Source organism: Carassius gibelio, chromosome B14 (genome assembly GCF_023724105.1).
Source record: "Carassius gibelio isolate Cgi1373 ecotype wild population from Czech Republic chromosome B14, carGib1.2-hapl.c, whole genome shotgun sequence".
Classification (NCBI taxonomy): Eukaryota; Metazoa; Chordata; class Actinopteri; order Cypriniformes; family Cyprinidae; genus Carassius; species Carassius gibelio.
The window spans coordinates 8,893,010-8,908,806 of NC_068409.1; the positions used below are offsets into that span (position 1 = coordinate 8,893,010).

The window sequence follows — 15,797 nt, forward strand, 5'->3', positions numbered from 1 at the left end:
ATGGCTGTAATTCCTAAGCATTTCATATTTTTGTTAAACCCCTTGAATTAAAGCTTAAAGTCTGCACTTTCATTTCATCTTAATTGATTTTAATTGATCAATTGATTTTTGACATTTTAATTCTGTTCTGGTGATGTACAGAGCCAAAATTATGAAAATTGTAAAAATATATATGGACCTGACTATAAATCTTTTAAATGATATATATATATATATATATATATATATATATATATATATATATATATATATATATATATATATATATATATATATTAGGTTACATAACGGTAAATGTGTGCCATATTCCAGTACTTCTGAAATCATACAACATGTCATGAACTGAAAAAAAAAAGCTGCATAAAAATGCTTTAAAAATCATTTTGGGTGAATAAATGGTGACAGTTTATTTTCCATGAATTATTCCCTTCACCTGAAGTGCTTACAGGATCTGAAACAACCTCGTGACAGCGCTCATTTACTCAGGAAAAAGGTCTATAAAATAAAAATATATATACATATAAATAAAGACATTAAACAGAATAAAAATAAAATAATTGACTAAAATAAAAACCACAACAAAATTATAAAATCTGGAAAAATTGTATTAAAATAATAAAAAGAAAAAAATACAAAAGAACACTAATAAATTACTACATTTAAATGAAATTTAAATATAAAAAACAAAGCAATTATAAAAAAAATTATAACACACACACATATATAGTACTGGAATATGGCACACGTTTACTGTTATGTAACTATATATATACACACACACAATTACTGTTTATTTCTGGTTTTTAATTATAGATTCAGTTAACTATAATAACTCTGATATTGTTTATAATGGTGTTTTTGTTACTGTAGCAGTAGTAAAAAAGAAAAAGCTATGATTGTTTTGGAGCAATTCATATTAGGACTTTTGTGAGGAACGCAAATACAGCAGTAGCAGTCTAATACATATTAATACAATAACTACATGCTGATCTGTGAGGCCAGTTCAGGATATAATAGATCAGTGCAGAGCGCCACCTGCTGGACACAATCTGCCACACACACACACACACACACACCGGGACGAAACCAGCAGGTCCAGATGATCTCGAGCGCTGTCTCTGTGGAGTTGAATCATCTGATCACGTGATCAACACACAGCTGTGCTGCTTCCTGAAGAGACGAGAACAGCAGACCAGCTCTCATTACAGGAATATTTACAGTAACTCCTCCTAGTGTGACAGAGTTGCTTGGTGTAACTGAATAATCAATATGAGTGATATTATGACTGCAGAGACACTATCAGATGAGAAACTGACAACACTATTGTGCTCTGTGTTTTTGTGTCATTTGTTTAGTGCTTTAAAAAAATATTCAAATTAATATAGATGTGATGTCAAAATCTGAAAATATTTAAGCAAATAAACAGTTAATATATGCTCCTCTTTTAATATTTTCACATAAAAAAATATTAAATGGTGTTTAGCTGTAAAGTACATTTTCTGTATTTAAACTGCATTGCAGTGTATATATTTATTGATTTATTTAAACAATTTTGTTACTTGAAATGCATACACATTAAATATTTAAAAAAACAGTACCTTCTAATTAAAAAATTAGTTACAATTATTTAATTCAGATAAATGCCACAGAAACATTTTTAAAAAAAAATTATTGAATCGAACTTGAAATACTAAAATAAATCTGGAGAAGATACACAAGCAGAGGAAATACCATTTCAGCTCAGCTTTTGATTTGATGCATTACAGAAATCACAGAGACTGGAGCTGAAACCAGTTATTACAATTAAAACTAAAACTATGATATAATGTGGTCATAAAACCATTTCAATATTTGAAATAAAATAAACTGAAATAAAATATAAAATCTTACATTTAAAACACTTTTTGTTTAGTGACAAAAACTGACATACTAAAAAAAACTAATACAAATAATAAAATAATCATAATAATAATAAAAACTTAAACTTGCAATAAAAATATAAGAACGGTTATTTTAATGCAGCTACATTTTCCCACTTTGTTGTTGGTAACATAAACCAAAACTGTTAGTTACAACCAAATATATATATTGAAAAAAAGAAAAAACAAAAAGTACAATAAAAAAAAAATGACAAAAACACAAAATTGCTAAAACATCAAATAAAATAAATGTTAACTGAAAATAAAATATATTATGAAATGATTTCAGTTATTTGCCAAGACAACATTTAAAATAATTGTTTAGTACTAAAAAAATTGTTTAGTTTAAAAACCTGATGTGCAAAAATTGCTAACACAAAAACTATTAGCAAAAACTATGTGGACATAATTAAATAAAGATTATATATATGTAAAAAAAAAACACTTTTAAACCTGGAATAAAATATAAAATAAAAACTAAAATATAATACTATATATGTATATCAATTCAGCTAGTTGCCCAGACATTTTATTGTGTAAAAATAAATTTATTAAATAAAAATGACAAAACACAACTAAATTACTAAAACCTTTATCAAAATGAAAATGAAAACTACACTCAAAAAAATAACTCTTTGAACGAACATAAAAAAATCATGGAAAGGATTTCCACATGATTAATTTGCTTTATTTCAGCATTATGCAATTCTGTTACTCCAATTTAATGTACTCAAGTTGGGTCAACTTAATTTATTAAGGTTGATTCAACTTATTTACTATGGTTGGGCAAAGCTTAATTTAATAGTGTCAGCCCAACTAATTTGCAACGTTTTGGACAATGTTTTTAATAATTAAGTTCATTTTACAAAATAAGTTTAAGTAAACTTAACAAACCTTAATAGAGCCAACAAACAACAAATGAGTTAATCGTACCTGAAAATGTTAAATAATGATTTATTATCATTTTAGGAATGCCACCCCCTTGCATCAGGATCATGAGCAGCTGATTAATATTACTTTTCATTCAGACCTCTCTATAATTACAGCTTGTCAAGCATATCACAAACATAATTAAAATACTAAGCAACAGTCCAAACCTTATGTTTCTTTGTTTGTTTTGTTCTACAATGTATTAGATCAACTTAATTGATATAAATTGTATTACTCATCTACCTATCTAATGGTGCTACACTTCTCCAAGAGGGTGACAGAATAACAATTACCCATAATACACTGCAGAAATCCTCAGCCAATGAGATGCAAGTCTGTGTTGGTTTCATTAATCTGTTACTTTTACGCAAAAATGTTATGTTGGCTGAACAAATAATTTTTAAGTAAAGCTGACAATACACACTTTTTTGTTGAATGAACTAGATTAAATCAAATTCACATTGTTAAATAATTTTTTTTAAGTAATCATAACATGAACGGATTAAGTAAAATTGGCAAAGGTGAAAGTACATTTTTTTTGATAAAATAACTAAAAATAGATCAAGTAAAAGTGACTTTTGTCAAAATGTAAATTTAAACTGTATAAAAAACAAAAAATAAATAAATAAAAAGGGACAAAAGCAGAACAAAATTCAATTCAATATTTTTCTCAGAATGAAAATTTAAACTATATAATAAATAAAAACTAATTCAAAATACTAATAGAAACAATAATAGTTTATTAATTACAGCAGAATAAGACTAATTAGATGGTATTTGTTTAAACAGCAGCTGACTGTTGGCTCTGAAACTCACTGTGAGTTTGTTCTTGAGTTCACAGCCGCAGGTCAGACAGCGCTGAGGTTTGTGTCTGTTCTTATAGACGTAATCACACGTGAGATTCTTACATCAACCACGACCTCTCGCTGTAAACAAACCCAGAGCCTGAAGAACAGAAAAACCCTGAATCTGTACGAAAGCAGGAACACATCACAAACATAAACTCAGAGCTTCTGTGTTTCTGTGTCAGCAGTTCAACAGCTTTCCCAATCTATCAAAGTCTTGTTATTATCCTCTCTGATTATTCTTATTCTTATTTCAGATTTCTAATATTGTCAATTATTTATTATTATATTAAATATATATTATATGGGTTCTGTTTTCACAGTGCTCACTAATGGAAACATCATTATTGGACTGGTCGTGTTAATCACTTTAAACACAAGACACAGAGTAAAAACTAATTAATCATTGGTCCTTTCTAAAGAGCTGTGCCTTCATAAACTCTTTTCATTCATCTGCTTGTAAAGCACCTCTGTGTTGTAATGAGGATGATTGACAGCTCACCTGATTGGGTATTACAGCAACTTGATGAGTGACATCTGCTTTGATCAAAGCCCCGCCCTCCATTCCATTCTCTGTCGTCATGCCAATATCACCATATGCCACTCGAGACTCCTCCCTCTTCACGAGCAGAGCAGAATATATTATTGTTGTAATATTTCACTGTGAAACAAACAAAACAAGTATTTAAGAAAAATAATATAAGAATAATACAGTCAGCACTGTAATATTACAGTAGCAATATTTATGGTCATCTTAATTTTTACATTTTCAAAACCGTCAAGCTTTTATTCTGGCAGAAAACCACAGACAGACAACAGAGTGACCATAAAGCTGATTATTATAAGCACTTCTCTTTACATGGTTTGGAAGATGGGTAAAAAAAGAAAGCAGTGCCATGCTTCTCTCTGAAATCGCAGCGCATGTAATAATTATTTAAACAGCGCCAGTATGATCTAATAATGCCACTGTGCCATATCATCATTTTAGTTTTATTACAATTAATCTGGCAGCCATATAGTATTCATATCTTTCAAAATGTAAACAGTTTTGATGAACAGAAACAAAATGTCTCTTCTAATATGGCTTCCATCTCTGAAGAAACAGAGAAAGAGAATCAAAGAACTGGACAGAGACCATTAAGATCAACTCATTTATGAATTACCAATAAAATTAGGGATCGGAAGATCCTTAAAAACCTTTATCCTTAAAAACAGGCGATTAGGTTTTGGAAAGATGTCGACTTATTATTATTTTTTTTTTCATGAGAGAAATTACAAAATAAATATAAATATTGAAATATTGACACACACACACACACACACACACACACACACACACACACACACAGACATATATATATATATATATATATATATATATATATATATATATATATATATATATATATATATATATATATATATATATATATATATATATATATATATATATATATATATATATATTTACATTTACATTTATTCATTTAGCAGACGCTTACAGCGACTTACAGATGAAGACAGTGGAAGCAATCAAAATAATTATATATATATATATATATATATATATATATATATATATATATATATATATATATATATATATATATATATACATATATATATATATATATATATATATATATATTTATAATTATGGTGAATTTAAAATATGGTATTTTATCAATTTAGATATTACATAGAAAACTATATATCCACAAATGTAAATGGGCATCACAAAAAAAAAAAAAAAAAAAAAAAAAGCTAATTTTAAAATAAAATATCAACATAAAAAATAACAAAATAACAAAACAAAAATAGCTGTAAATTACTGCAAAGCCTTAAGATTATTTAAATTATTTAGAAATTATATCACTGAACCAAAAACAGCCTTAAGTCGCTGGGGTATATTTTTTTATAAAATAAAAATTATCGATTTTTCTTTTATGTCAAAAATCATTAGAATAATAAATAAATATCATTTTTCATGAAGATATTTTGTAAATTTTCCACAGTAAACATATCAAAACCTAATTTTTTATTAGCAGGCTAAAATGTATTGCCAAAGAATTCATTTGGACAACTTTAAAGACGATTTTCTCAGTATTTGTATATATTTATTTTGCATTCTCAGATTCCAGATTTTCAAATAGTTGTATTTTGCCCAAATATTGTCGTATCTTAACAAACATCAAAGGAAAGTTTATTTATTCAGCTTACAGGTGATGTATAAATTCCAATTTCTAGAAATTGACCCTTATGATTGGTTTTGTGGTCCAGGGTCACACACACACACACACACACACACACACACACATATATATATATATATATATATATATATATATATATATATATATATATATATATATACATACATACATATATATATATATATATATATATATATATATATATATATATATATATGAAAGCAAAAAAAGGTGTTTCTATATAATATAATTTAAGAAAATAATGTTTATATTCCCTGTGTGTGTGTGTGTGTGTGATGTCGGTTATTGTGGAGGGCTGATACTGATTGTCCGCGGTAAAAGTAGGAAAATCAAAAGCGCGTCCTGACATTGTAAATGATATTTTGATTGTGTTGTTTAGAATTAGATTTGTCTGCAACATCAGGTTTTGGTGGGTTCCCGGACATGCTGGGGTGAGGGGGAATGAGCGGGTGGATAAAATTGCAAAGGAGAGTTTAGGAAGAGAAGTAGATGTCCATGTATTATTAGGGAGAGTGGAACTGAGGGAATGAATTAAAGCGGGCTTAATAAATGAATGGTAGAGCGGGTGGGAAAAGAAAAATGAGGGGTAGACACTACTTTTCAATACAACCTATAGTTAAGAAAAGATGTTCATGTATCATTTTGCCCCGCAGGGACTCAGTTATAATGTGTAGATTGAGGTTGGGACACTGTGCGTTAAATTATTCTTTGTGGATTGTAGGAAAGAATGTTTCTGGATTGTGTGAATGTGGGAGTCTTGAGACGGTAGGGCATTTGCAGAAAGTATAGGACACAAAGAAATATATTATTTTTTTAAATGGCAGGACTTGGAATTAAGGCTTTTACTCTTTTATCTTTGTTTGGTCACAGTGATGAGCATAAACTGATCTCCAAGGCAGTTCTTCAGTTCTTGCTTGATACAGGACTGTATGTAAGAATTTACTTTACATTTTGACCTGTGGAGGGCAGTAATACGCTCAGCAGCGTCTACACTGCCAGAATTCTACAAGAAGAAGAAGAAGAAGAAGAAGAAGAAGAAGAAGAAGAAGAAGACTGTCCGCGGCCAATGAGCGCGTGTCTTATTGAAGCCTCACTGCTCGAGCGCAGGATCGGTCCATGGTCCAAACCCCTTTCTTTTACTGTCTATGGGTCCAAACACAAAACCAGGCCGGTCTCTCCTCCTCGGGGTTCCGGATCATGCGGGAGTTGAGTCGGTGTTTTAGCCTGGGTTTCTGCTGTATAGTGCAGTAAAACAGAGGAGGAGAGATCAGATGAACTACTGGAGGCCCAATGAGAGTCTGATCTGCAAAAGTAAAGCGTACGGCAGTGTTTAAGCGATATTTTTATTTGTATTTTATTTTTATTGTAGCTTTATTTTACTTCACATGTATGTAAAAGCCATATAGTGAAAACATTTCTATGTTAATAACTGTTTCTCAGGATACAAACAATTGTTTTTCGCGCCGTGGGCGCTTGGTGGCGTAGAGAGAATCCGTTGAGTCGGATTCAAATCTCAACATGTTTCATCAATGCTGTCATTTGTATCCAATGTTACAGATTTAAGTCTTTTAATTACAAACAGAAATCAACCCCTTTATATAATAACACAAAACTTCGATATTCCGTGCTGCAGGACAATTGTGATTAGGCAATCGTGAAAAGCGATGAGAAAAGTTACGGTTATCACACGTATTGCATTGAAAAATATACGTGTAATGTGATTTTTATGATTTCTACTCTCGAGCCTTTGAACTTTCAAGCGGCTCATGTATTTATCACTTTCATTTAAACATAACTCTTCTTTTCTCGATTGCATTGTCAATTCTAATAAAAAATATATTAAGATATTAGATAATATATTCAAGCGAGGCATGAACAATCAGGCGTGATTTGTGGCGTTCGAGCGAGTCGTCCTGATTCAGACCGGATGAGTCGAGCGTAGATTGAATCGTTTGTCATTTAACTGCAGTATGGCGGAGGACAAGGTGAGAGACTGTCTGTCTGTCTTTAATGAATTAGCTAACAGATAAAAACAAACCCGTGTATGCCATGTGTATTTAAGTGATATTCATACATACATCTGTTTGTTAATTAGGGCTGTTGTGAAGGTTTATTCAAGTTATGCAAAGTCACCGTGTGTTTCTGAACTCTTAGCATTTGACAGCTCTCGTAGAAAACCAAACATTAGACAGACGATCTCATGAACTAAAGACGAACTCGGACTAAAGGCGCCTGGACGTTGAGTTTAACAGATCTCTGTTGTTCATCTGTCAGTGTTGTGTTGTGTTGGTTTAGCTCAGTGGTCTTTGTTTCAGGATCCGGTGACTCGACTGAAGGATCTGGTTGAGCTCAAAGAGCATCTGGAGGAGATCCAGAGGAAAGTGGAGGATGAGGTTCAGGCGGGAATTCCTCAGGTACCACAGAACCACGACTATTACCTATTACTAAAGAACACACACAGGTGCATCTCAGTCAATTAGGATGTCATGGAAAAGTTAATTTATTTCAGTAATTCAACTCGAATTGTGAAACTCGTATAATAACTAAATTCAGTGCACACAGACTGAAGTAGTTTAAGTCTTTGGTTCTTTTAATTTTGGGATGATTTTGGCTCACATTTAACAAAAACCCACCAATTCACTAACTCAATTAGAATATGGTGACATGAAAATCGGCTAATCAATTCAAAACACCTGCAAAGGTTTCCTGAGCCTTCAGAATGGTCTCTCAGTTTGGTTCAGGCTACACAATCATGGGGAACACTGCTGATCTGACAGTTGTCCAGAAGACAATCATTGACATCGTTCACAAGGAAGGTAAGCCACACACATTCATTGCCAAAGAAGCTGGCTGTTCACAGAGTGCTGTATCCAAGCATGTTAATAGAGAGTTGAGTGGAAGGAAAAAGTTTGGAAGAAAAAGATGCACAACCAACCGAAAGAACCGCATTCTTCTGAGGATTGTCAATAGAAATCGATTCAAGAATTCGAGTGAACTTCACAAGGAATGGACTGAAGCTGGGGTCAAGGCATCAAGAGCCACCACACACAGACGTGTCAAGGAATTTGCTGAACCACAGAAGGCCAACAATTCACTGAAATGTTTTGTATTGGTTTTATGAAGAGTTATAATTTGTTGATAGTGAATTGGTGGGTTTTTGTTAAATGTAAGTCAAAATCATCACAATTAAAAGAACCATTGTGGGTGGGGGGAGTGCATGTACAGTTCTCTCTCCACCTTCAATACCACGACTTGGGTGTCCTTGAGCAAGGCACTGAACCCCCAACTGTTCCCCGGGCGCCGCAGCATAAGTTGCTGCCCACTGCTCCGGGTGTGTGTTCACTGCTCTATGTGTGTGTGTGTGTGTGTTCACTGCTCTTTGTGTGTGCACTTCGGATGGGTTAAATGCAGAGCACAAATTCTGAGTATGGGTCACCATACTTGGCTGAATGTCACGTCACTTTCACTTTCACTTTTCAAAGGCTTAAACTACTTCAGTCTGTGTGCATTGAATGTATTTAATACACCAGTTTCACAATTTGAGTTGAATTACTGAAATAAATGAACTTTTCCATGACATTCTAATTTATTGAGATGCATCTGTACATAAAGTGCGGTACTATACTGATAATTAGTTTCATTTTTTTTTTTGTTATAAGATAGACCCCATTGATAAATGTAAAGTTAGCTGTATATTTTTATGTATAAAATCAATTTATATTGAGGATAATATTATATTTATTATAATTATGAGCAGTGTTATTTTAGTAATAAGATACTATATATATTAGACTTTCAGTTTTTGGTATTTTTACTAGTTTTCTTTCCTTTACATCTGTGTAGTTTTATTAATATTTTCATCTATTTATTTTTATTTTTTTTAATTATAGTTACATTTTCTCACTGTGCCATTTTTGTTTATAAAGGTACTATTTAATTTAGTTTATATATGTTTTATTAATGTTTATTCCAGTTTCAGTTTTATTTATTAGCTTTATGAATTATTATTTGTTATCAGTATGTAAATAAATGAAAAATGTTGCCTTGCCTAAAATAGGTCATTTTTCTGTAAAAGTTATTTTCAGTGTTTTAGTTAACTGTTATAATCCTAATTATGACAACAAAATTAAATACTTACAACATATCTAAAGATGAAATTATTTCCCACATATATTTTTTTTAGAAAAATATTTAGATCAAAATTATATAAGATATAATATGATTTTTCTTTATAATAAATAAAATGAATAATAAAATGAATAAGTTACCCAAATTGATCAAGAACCCCCTTGCCATCCCCAGCCCCCGTATGAAAACTCCTGTCTTACTGATTACGAGTAAAAATAAACAGAGGTTGTATTTTATATACATTAAGATTGACAGCTCCCGACAGCTGAAACGGTCTCTTCTGCTCTGTTTGTGTCTGTCCTGAAAGGGTGGCTCTCTATTAGCATCTCCTTTCCTGAAAGGATTCCTGGCCGGGTGTGTGATTTCCAGACTGCGTTCCTCAGGCGTCCTGGGAGTGGCTTTGGGGACCGTGACAGGACTCTACGCCGCTCAGAAATACGAGGTGCCCAACATCGAGACGAGCCTCCGAGACTTCCTCAGCTCTCTGAAGAAAGGGCCGAGTAATTAACAGCTCGTTAGCAGCCCGATTCACACTGGAGAGGAAAAGATGCTTCCTTGCTGCTTGCTTTTGTGTCATTCAGCCTCATATCAGAGCGCCTTCCCTGTTGAATTAGATAAAACTGTGGTCTGAGGTCTGTATGTGACTGTAGAATTTCATTTTAAATTTTTGTTTTTCTTGAATACGTGTTTTTTGTTTTACAGTTAAATTACAGTAGTGTTTTTTTTTAGTATTGTTTTTATTTAGTTGTAGTAATTTTTTTTATTTGAATTTCACAGCTGTACTGTAAAATGAATACACACTGTATGTATATTATATATTTGTTTAATATCACTAATTTTAATTGTTTTCTTGAATTCTTATTTTGTTTATTTTAAAGTGATTTTTTTATTTAATTTTTTATTTTATTTAGTAGTATGGTAAAAATGTTTGCTGCTATTATTGTATAATCATGTGGATATATAATCACAAAATCTTTGGCCAAATTGTGCAGCTTTACACACTAACACGGCAGACTCCGCTCAAGCATCATGTCCGTTTTGTTTAATACTGCACCGTTGAAGATTTCCATCTGTCCCGGTGCTTTGTTTCAGTCTGCTGTAGAACTTCTTCCTCTACTTCCAGCATGATTGTGATTGATAATGTCGGTTCATCTGAAGCAGAAGCTCCTCTCAGAAGACGCTGGCTTTGTCTCCTGCTTCTCCTGGTCCTTATTTACGGCTCCCACGCTCCTCTCATCTCCCTCACCAAAGTCGACGGCCGCGTTCCCTTCAGCCCGTCGTCATGTGTGCTTCTGATCGAGCTCATCAAGCTCGTGCTTTCCTTCGCGGCTCTGCTGGCATCTGGAAATCTGTCGGGCCTCAGAATATCAGCGTGGATGGTGGCGCCGTACGCCATTCCTGCGCTTCTCTACGCTTTCAACAACAACCTAGTGGTGTTCATGCAAGCCTACATGGATCCCAGCTCCTTCCAAGTGCTCAGTAACCTAAAAATCACATCCACTGCGCTCCTCTACACGGCCTGCTTGGGGAAGCGGCTGCGACTGGGGCAGTGGCTCGCTCTGGGGATGCTCGTGGCTGCCGGTGTGTGTCACAGCTACTCCGGATTGGATTGGGTAGCTTCAGACGAATCCGCCGCCAGGCTCCGCATCACTTCCTGGGGTCTGTTGTTGGTGCTTGTCTACTGTTTCATCTCAGGACTGGCCGCTGTTTACACCGAGCGGGTGCTGAAAACCCAGCGTCTGCCTTTGAGTCTCCAGAACTTGTTCTTGTACGTCTTCGGCGTGGGGATCAATCTGGCGTCTCATGTCTCTGGCGGCGGGCAGCAGGGGTTTTTCGAGGGTTTCTCTGCCCTCGTTTGGCTCATTATCGCGGGACAGGCTGCTAACGGGCTCCTCATGTCTGTCATCATGAAACACGGAACGGGAATCACGCGGCTGTTCGTCATCTCCTCTTCTATGCTGGTGAATGGAGTGCTGTCATGGGGGATTCTGGGAATACAGCTTACACCTTACTTCCTGTTTCCTGTGGTGCTGATTGGATGGGCCGTGTACCTGTATTACAGGTAGATCGGACGGCACTGAAGATTACTTTATTGCTTTTTTATAACTCTTTATAAGCAGTGAAGCGCAGTATCTCTCTGATGTTTGTTTTCTCAGCGTGCTTGTTTCCTCATCTCTGTCTTACGCCTTTGTCCTCTTTCTAGAAGTGTCTTACTGCGAATGACCATCATCTCATCAAAACTGAGTGCTTTTCATATGCAGTACTTTTATTTACTAAATAAATGTTGAATCCATGTTTATGCAAATAAATATAATGGATCATTTTCAAGTGTGCCTGCTCAAGTGTTTTTTATAATGAGGTGTTTAGTATTTTATTATACAGGAAAAATGCTGTCTTTTTGAAGTGTTTTATTTATATGATATTAGTATTTTGTTTTGTTTTTACATTTTCCTTTTAGTTGAAGTTGTAGTCATTTTTTATTCTGTTTTTGCCTTTTTTATAATTTTGGTTTTCTATTTCTGTTTACCTTTTATTTTTATTTTTGTATTTGTAATTTTACTTTAACAAACTGTTTTATTTCAATTGCAATATTTCTTATTTCTATAATTATATTTTATCACTAGTTTATTTTAATGGACAAATTGTTTTAATATTAGATAACGGCAACAACACTGTCTCTGATGTGTTTTGTGACTATTGAGGTTAATCACCTACAAACATCTTTAGATTAAAAAAAAATCTGAAAAATCAAACCAATTTAAAAGGAAAACAAGTTTTAAACGACAGATATTGTATTTATTTTTATTTAAGCATAAACTCACTTTATTTTGTAAATTGAAAATTATACTACATCTGAAAGGTGGATAAATAAGCTTCCCTTTGAAATTATGACAATATTTGGCTGAGATACAACTATTTGAAAATCTGGAATCTGAAATTCACCTTTAAAGTTGTCCAAATGAAGTTCTTAGCAATGTATATTACTAATAATAAATTAGGTTTTGATATATTTACAGTAGGACATTTACAAAATATCTTAATTGAACATGATCTTTACTTAATATCTAAAAAAAAAAAAAAATCTATCATCTTAAAAATTAAAGTGACTTGAGACTGGTTTTGTCCACTAGATGACAGTATAACCCAGACAGCAAGCATATGCCCCGCATTCTGAATGAAAGAGCCAATCACTAATCGGTAAAGTCAGCTCGTCAATGCTGCTGCCGATACCATAGACAGACAGTAAAATAATACGACCATAGAATACGACACGCGCATTTAAAACTGCGCATGCGCACTGGCTGATCTAGCCTGAGAAATAAGCTTTTAATCTCTTTTACTGTCTATGCACGATTTGAGCAAAAGTAACAACATTTATGACATATTTCTTTGGCGATTTCAAATTTAATCATAACCTTAGTGAACAGTTTTGGAGAATTGAAGTTTTCTCCATTCAAACATTTAACAGCACAGTGTAATTTTCAAACTCTGTTATGAAATGAATACCTTGTTCAGTGCATGGATCGAGAGTGCAAACTTTGTTTGTTAGTTTGTTTTAGGAAGACCCTTAGTGTCGAGTTGCTCCTACCCTTTGAGGTTTATTACCGATGTTTCAAATTAATGTATTATTGATAGCCTTTACATTAATGTACAAAAATATGATTTATGTAATTTAGAGAATATCTTCCTTTTGAATTGTCACATAAAATGGTCTATGTGCAGCTTTAGGGGGCCCTGCGGCAAACGTTATTTCAGCTAAACTTTATAATTTGTTTTTTACATATTTAATAGCTCTATATATAATTATTTTTAAATATTACATCTGATATTTTCTAACAAACAACAACAGCAAAAAAAAAAAAAAAAAAAAATTGAGTCTGGAGACCTCACTAAAATTTTCTGAGGCTTAAACCAGCACTGGGCTGTGTATGTTATGGTGCAGGTTATGGTCATGTGATTCTCCGTGGCATCACACTGTGAGTATATCACATGGCTATTGAGCTTAACTTGCACTGAATCTGAACCATTCACTTTAAGTCTCACGATTGCTCTTTCCATTTCTTCCTCTACAGGTGAACATGCACTTGCTGGGTCCAACAGTAAGATGGCAGTACTACACCAGAGAGCCACAGTGAAGAAGAACATTCTGGATGAGAAATATGAGCCATGTCCCATTCAAGAGATTGTTCAGGATGCACAAAGTCTTTTGGGAAAATAACTTCCATATAGTGTGTGCTTGTAAGGCACTGTGAGCACATTGTTACGGAGCTGAGATATGGAAACCACAGTCCTGTCAGGTACAGTTGAGATAAATCAATATGCCAGTATGCATCCATTAACTAAATAATCATACTCATACATTTCTCAAAAATGCAAATCGCTGGACTACAGGGCTGTTTATGGTAAAATATCTTGAAATAATTTATTAGACTTAAGGTCACAAAAGTAGCAACTTTTTCCAGAGTGAATGAATCTAGATCATTTCTGTGTATACTAATAGCTGTGAGATGCAGTGGTGACTGTGCTGCGGGGCTTGGCATTGGAGCCATTGCTTATTTCTTATACATTTTTTATTAATTTTTTGGAAATGAAAGGGATTTCTATAACAATGCCAGTTAGAGTTCAGTTCTTACAAGTAAAAATGCCATTTCAGAGCTCTCAGTTAAATTCTTACTAAAAATAAATTCTAGTAAAATGAAATTCTTGTGATTTCTCTTGTTAAAATAAGGGTGTCCCAATACTTCTGTCCATAGGGTTGTTACAATATAGTTATATAACCCTGAATGGAACACATTTAAACACACACAGGTGAAAGTGAACGCTAATGAAAATGAGAGTGAAGCACAAGCACACACTGATCTTCAGTTCAGTAATTTCACTTTAATATGTTCTTTTCATTGGCATTTACGTAAAGTAACTGAACATAAACACAGGAGCCTGATATATATAAAAAAATATATGTAATATATATATGTTCATTCTGACACAATGAGAAGGCTATTAATTCATGCTTATTAAAGACCAGGTTTGACTACTTTAGTCATTTCCATCAGTACAAATCTTAATGTTTATGCATGTAATTATAATATAGGGAATAGTGTTTCTAATTTTATAGCAAGAATTTGGACTGGACCAATACTTTTTGCAATATAGATTTAACATTTTTATTATATTATCTTATAAATATAAAAAAAAAAATTTTTTATATTTTCATTTCAGTTAAAGTTTTGGTCATTTTTTTTTTTTTTTTACTTCTTATTTTTTATTACTTAAATAATGTCTATACAGATTTTATTGTGTGCGTGTGTGTGCTTGCATTTCTGTGTGCTAAGCTACATAAGAATATTTGTGTAGAAATATTATTTATTATTAAAATATTGTTTCAGTTTTAGATATTTCTGTAGTTTATAGTCTGTAATTTTATGTACATTTAGTCATTTCATTTTTAGAATATGTAGTTATGTTTATCTAAAAATGTCTATTTAAATTTGTCTATTTAACTGAAATAAAAACAATAGAAATCTACAAATGTAAAAAAAATCTATATTTTAAAATTTGAATAAAAACCTAAAATTTCAATGACAAAAATACACAACAAAATGACAAACTTTAACTCAAATTAAAAGGAAAATATAAAATGAAAAGTAATTAAATATGTGTGATTTAAAAAAAAAAAGTTAAAATAATAAAAACTGTTTCAAGTATAAAATAAAAACTATAGTTCTGCGTTGATGGGAAAA

The 15,797-nt window shown here is 32.6% G+C and overlaps 2 protein-coding genes across 2 annotated transcripts; both read left to right on the forward strand.

Annotated features, from left to right (window-relative positions):
• Positions 1–7,264: 7,264 nt before the first annotated feature.
• On the forward strand, positions 7,265–12,384 carry LOC127971757 (SLC35A4 upstream open reading frame protein). The gene is made up of 3 exons (XM_052574977.1): positions 7,265–7,913; positions 8,244–8,342; positions 10,364–12,384. The coding sequence occupies exons 1-3, from the start codon at positions 7,899–7,901 to the stop codon at positions 10,562–10,564; spliced, it is 315 nt and encodes a 104-aa protein (XP_052430937.1). The 5' UTR covers positions 7,265–7,898; the 3' UTR covers positions 10,565–12,384.
• slc35a4 (solute carrier family 35 member A4) lies at positions 11,181–12,384 on the forward strand. The gene has a single exon (XM_052574976.1). The coding sequence runs from the start codon at positions 11,181–11,183 to the stop codon at positions 12,120–12,122; it is 942 nt and encodes a 313-aa protein (XP_052430936.1). The 3' UTR covers positions 12,123–12,384.
• Positions 12,385–15,797: the final 3,413 nt, after the last annotated feature.